We start from the raw sequence: 6,000 nt of genomic DNA, 5'->3' as shown, positions 1-6,000 counted from the left end.
CACAAGCATCTTTATCACCACATGAATAGTTTTGTTATTTTATATTCTGCTTTCAAGAAGTGTAAAGGCTTTTCGCATGGGCAATTGCAGAGGGCTCTAAAGTGATGTCTCAGAAGCCAAAATAATTCCTTGGGCTTTCTGATAGAATAGGTATTCACTTGTGTTTAGCATGTAAGAATACAATGACCCTATAATGCAAGGCAACCCTAGGATGCAAAGAGCATTATGTTTCTTTTTTTCTTTTTTTTTTAAAAGGGTTTTCTTTATTTGTTTTTAAAACAAAAAAAAATTGACAAAACCTTAAACTATTTTGTTACATTTGTGTGTCACTGGTTTTAATTTACATTGCGTCAAAGTCATTATACCCAGTTTACAGGCTAGTCGGACATATAAAGAACTTACACATATTAGAGATCCCTCAGTTCTCATCATGTCACCTCTTGTTTGATTGCGGAGCCCAAATCCCACCACGGGCTCCATATCTTGTCAAATTTATGGGCCGTACCTCTAGCTTCATCTGTGAGCTTAATCAGAGGTATTACTGTATTGACTAAATTTATCCAGGATTCTCTCGTGGGGGGTATGGGCCCCATCTAGTGCATAATAATATTTTTCTTTGCACAAATGCACAATACATTAATGCCCTGAATCTCATCCTTGTATGGTTAGTAGGTACTAATTAATCTACTACCCCCAAAAGAGCATTATGTTTCTTATTGCTCATTATTAGTCCTATTGATTATTTCTACTTCACAGCTTAATTACAATTATTACAGGATATTAATATATGCAATAGACCAGAGAGTTCTCGAGACATGATCCACTCACCCTTTCTTCTATAATTGGCAATGAAAGATCAATGAATGCTTCTCTTACTGCAGAAATCTTGAGAGAGAGAAAGAGAAGATACCAATTAGTCATAAGAATTCTTCCTCTCCTACCTACAGGTGGTGTACATCTTTTCTACATCGTTAGTAGGACTCCCTCTTATGAACATATTTCTACAGAAAACCTCCTCTATGAGTGCCACTTTCTTTATTTGACATTTACAAACTACCATTTGCATATAACCTATTGTAGAAAAAGGTTTATCACATGAAAAAATCATGGACAAATTCAATTTGAGATGCAATTTTCATGGTTTATCACTTGAAAGGTCTACAGGAAAAAGATGGAAATTAATTTGGAGAAGAGATTTTTTCTCCTCTTATTGAATTTTGTTCACAAGTTTTCACGTGATAAACCATGAAATAACTTTTTCTCATTGGATTGAATGCCGGCCCAATGTGTGGTGACATATTAAAAGAGAAGACATTGTTTCTAGTCCAAGACAGAATAAGCTTACATGTTCGCATTCCTCACACATTATGGTGCTTGTCAATTCACCAACAAATATTCTGTCAATAAAGTTCATCTTCACTACTTCTTTGCCATAGGCTGTAGAATAAGGGAAAAACACATTTGTTACCACAACTGTAGTTTATTGCTACAGTACTTAATGTTTTATTTTTTTTTAACTAGGTTTGAAACAAAATGTTAAATGTAATCACTTCCAAGGCAGACAAGCCCAAGTTTGTCTAATGTAAGCAGGTATGTGATCTAAGGTGTAAGAATCAGTGCAGCACAAAGGCTTGATGCAATTCAGCTGCATATACAGATGTTTTGGGAGAACTCATTGTATTGTACAACTACTGCTGATCTGTATGAATTTACATAACCTAAACCAACCATAAGGTGGCACTAGACACATACTGGGAGAAGATGTCCCACTCTTTTTTTCAATGAAACATTTATTTATTTCTAATACCCTTTGTTTCCTATCAGCCAGTGATGATACTGTCACCAACACCTTCACAATGTGCCCTCTCCCATCGCTTATGTTTTTTTGCACTCCTACAGGGGTGAGGTGGGTTGCAGCACTGGTGCAATATGGTTCTCTGCACTGGAAGATTCAAGTTTCCAATTTACCTGGGATTTCAGCTCACAGAGTTACAAAGAACAGCTTTTTACTGCCCCAGGTAATCTGCCATCTGAAGCAAGGTTCTCTGCTCGCCTCATGGCAGGAGTGCCCTGCAATGATCTAGGTGCCTCTTCAATAAACTATTTTTTTTATCAAAACATATAAAAACAAATCAATTTCATTTATATAAATAAATAAGAGAAAGCATACCTTTCACTTTTTTCTTTGTTTCCTCATCTGCAGTTTTAGACGTCGGGTTGTTGAATGCTTTTAATATGCCAGACTGCATTCGCTGCAACATAAGTGTAATAATGAAACAATTCTGTACTGATGGAATGCTGTATTCAAGCAGTATTATAACCAGCCACTTACAAGATGTCCATGACAAGGTTTTCTTTATTTACTATACAAGCAAGCTATATAGTATTTAATGGTTTTCAGAAATATAAATCAGTTTGTCCAGTGGCAAGCCATATGGCTAGATCAGACATACTGTGAGATCATTTTCAGAAGACCCTTACTGTGATGCAATTCATGTTTACAAAATTGTTGTTCAACATTAAAAACAAATGTACATTAAAGATCTTTACTGTCATTTTTTATTTAAAAAATACAATTAGAATTCGATAATGGCCCAAAACAGCCACTAGATGGCATGTATAGCACATTTTATATCTAACCAGAAGCATATGACCCACATGTTCAATTTTCAGTCTAGACTCTGTGTATAAGCTGCTGTATGAACTTTTGAAGCATCTAAAACCAATATGTGCAGAACTACAGACCAAAATATTTTGTCCCCCTCAAATGAACTACCCCACACCAATGGCAAAGCACTAAAACTACATTTTGATTCTACTCAATTGTTCAAGAGAACAATGTGGACCTCTTATTCTGCAACAAAATTTAGAACCAAAACCTGAAAACAAATGTAAATTAGAGTGCAATATCCTAAAAGGACCGCAAACAGTTTCACAGAATTAAAGCGGAATAAAACAATCTATTTTCTGGCAAAAAAAATCAAGCGATTTGGGAAAAAAAGTCCAAAAAATAGTTTGATTCAGGTTTTCGATCGATTTTATCAGGTGTTTTCCCGATCCAATGTATTTGAGAGTTATTTTATTAATAAATAAGGCAAAATCGGGGTTTGGCATTTGTTCTAGCTTTTTTAATTTCAATTATGAGATAAATTCTGATTTTAAGGCAATATTGGGGATGGGAGTTTGTTGTATCTTCTTTCTTTCTATGTTCTATTTTTTAATTTAAATTATATGATAACTTCGGATTTCTGTAAATAACCTTCTAAGTGTTCGAAAAGCAACTTGTAAATGTAACTGTAAGGTGTTCTCTTTTTTGTCAAGAGTCAGGTCTCACCCAGGTCTTTTAATCAGCTTTTATAAGTCAGTTTGCAATATTGTCTCTGGAGTCAGAGCCAGGAGTTTTTGAATAGAGGACTTAATTGCTCTTTCCACGTGTTGACAGAGATCCTGCATCCACAATCTTTCTGACATTTATGGTGTCCTCAAGGATAAACTAATATCAGCAATTGTTACAAATACATGACCCTTATCTGCTTCAGAAAAAAGTCTCAACTATTAGCACAGTCTATTCACGCTAAAAGTCACAAATCACCAAGGAGCAAATCGATAGTTAATTCGGATAAAATGAATAGCCTAAAAGGGATTAGGCTATAATTACCCCATCTGGTGGGATTAGCATGCTAAACTATTTATTTAGGTCAGGCAATAACAGAAGCTTTAAATTTTAATTCTTGGAGAAAGTCCAAAATAACATCCTGAGTTATCTCTTACACTGGACCAATAAATTCCTCAGGGGTTGGGATATAGTTGACTGGCCATAGCTGTGGTTACTGTGGGTGGTACTGGAGACACTACTGATTTCTGATTTAAACAATGCTAACCTTCTGAAAATTATATCACAGTATGTCTGATCTATTTGAGTGGCAATATAAGGAAGAATCTCTATTACACATTTCAGGGGACCTGAAAAAATTATGAAAAATCAAGGAAAATGTAAAATCAGGAAATGCATTATATATTGGCGGGCCACAAAAAAAACCTAAAATCAGGGAACGGGTTATCAAATATTTATAAAACACTAGCATATTGTGCAGCGCTATATAATAGAACTGACTGATACAGGAAATACAGCAAATTTCTATTTTTGTTTTCACCTTAGTGATATATTTTATAAAAGCTCATTTTATCATAAAGGATGAATGCTTATTCTGAAGTATTGTTCCCATAGCACGGAGTATAATTGCGGGGCTCCTTTAACAATTGCCTGTGAAGTATATCAAATGCAGGAGGAGGAGGAGGTGGCATATTCATGTACTATTAGGAATCCTAAAATACTATTAAATATTTTCAAGACCCCCTGCGATGAAATAATTCACCAGGAAGTATTAAAAATAGCACAAAAGAAACTGGTCCATTATAACAGCATATATTATTATCTGTTATAAAACAGTAAAAGACCTGAGAACTGGCATTCCTAAGAATTCCTAAGAATTTGGCATTCCTAAGAATTTCAAAGTGTTCTATGCCAGAAAAAAAACATTCTAAATGCAGCCATACACAGTCAAATCTGATTGGAGAGGTTGGCAAAAGAGCAGATCTGGGCCTGATTTGACCACATAAGTGTTGTAATGATACAGTGTTATATGTTTAAGACTTGAATGTGCTTATTTGCACAAAACAATTAGATCAATAAATTTCTGGTAGCAATTTAAGATTGATGCATACATTCACTAATCTACTATAACAAAGCGAAAAGAAAATAATTAATGATAATGCTGTTTAGTATTAATTACTTAAATCATATAGTTATTGTAATACCTGATGTATTTATTAAATACCATAGATACATGTATATGTTTAAGGATTTAGACGTGAAAGAGGACAGTTAATGCTTGTAATTTCTATAAAAGCATTCTGGTGGCAGACATATTGCTGTAGGCTTCCTTACATCAAGCAACACATGGTAGTGACACTCTACTTCAATTGCATGGTTCACAGCTGTGGAGTTCCCAGGGAACACAATGTAAATACTGCTAAGGTACTGCTGGGTAAGACCGGCACAACTGTTACTGCTCAAGGGCCTGAATAGATCCACAGACCTGACATCCTAATTTTGTCACACCATCTATTGCCGTGAAAAGAGGGCAGAGTAAAAAAATAGAAAGCCAAGCTTTTACTAGTGCTGTTCCCCTGCTGTGCAGCCCTGAGGATAGAGTGTGGATGTTCTAATGTACCATAATCACAAAGCTGAAGCTGTAATTGTGACAAAGGGTGGAATCCAACTTTTATCTGACTGTTATTGGAAATATCTCAAACACAGACACAGAGCATTTTTCTAAGCGACAAGGCTGTCTGGTCAGGAGGAAACGTTTAGACTTTTTTTTTCTACAGATAGCCTAATAATGTGATGTGTTGCCTACAGTCAGTATCCATTTCATTAACTATGGGTGAATACTAGGTAATAATTTGTGATTAAAGGAGTTATTTATACAGTGAAACCTCAATTTTACATCCCCTGATTTTAAGTTTTCCCTCATTTTACGTTGTTGTTTTGTGGTCCCACCTATATATTATGCATAATACATTTCCCTGATTTTACATTTTTTTGGATTTTACACAATTTTTTTCTGGTCCCTTGAAAAACGTAAAATGGGGGTTCTACTGTATTTGAAAAAAAAAATCCATAGTACCAAGCCACAGAATCTACATTTCTGACTGGGTCTTTGGTATATGTGGTGCCAACCAGCACACAAAGGGTTATATGCTTTATATTTATTTAAATATTTTATTTTATGTTTCTTATCCAGCACAATTTGCTAGAGTCCTGCGCGGGTCCATTTTTTGAAACCCGTACCCGACCCATATCCGCAACCTGCAATCCGCAACAGGCATTCTTACCAGCTACCAGAACCGACCCGCAAGTACCTTATCCGCAACCCAGACCCGCTGACCATCAAGAATCAGGAAGTGCTTTCATTGTAAACCGGAAGTGACATCATC

At 35.5% G+C, this 6,000-nt stretch overlaps 1 protein-coding gene across 4 annotated transcripts in view; it reads right to left on the bottom strand.

Annotated features, from left to right (window-relative positions):
* usp45.L (ubiquitin specific peptidase 45 L homeolog) overlaps positions 1–6,000 on the bottom strand; it is a 70,937-nt gene that overhangs the window by 12,819 nt on the left and 52,118 nt on the right. For all 4 annotated transcript variants that reach the window (XM_041563010.1, XM_041563011.1, XM_018263372.2 and 1 more), the window contains 3 exons: positions 2,171–2,252; positions 1,346–1,437; positions 829–885 (listed from right to left, as the gene is read on the bottom strand). In XM_041563010.1, coding sequence (XP_041418944.1) covers positions 829–885; positions 1,346–1,437; positions 2,171–2,252 — 231 coding nt within the window. The remainder of the gene's footprint in view (positions 1–828; positions 886–1,345; positions 1,438–2,170; positions 2,253–6,000) is intronic.

The sequence above is a fragment of the Xenopus laevis genome, chromosome 5L, assembly GCF_017654675.1.
Source record: "Xenopus laevis strain J_2021 chromosome 5L, Xenopus_laevis_v10.1, whole genome shotgun sequence".
NCBI lineage: Eukaryota > Metazoa > Chordata > Amphibia > Anura > Pipidae > Xenopus > Xenopus laevis.
This window is presented reverse-complemented; position numbering and strand designations above follow the sequence as displayed.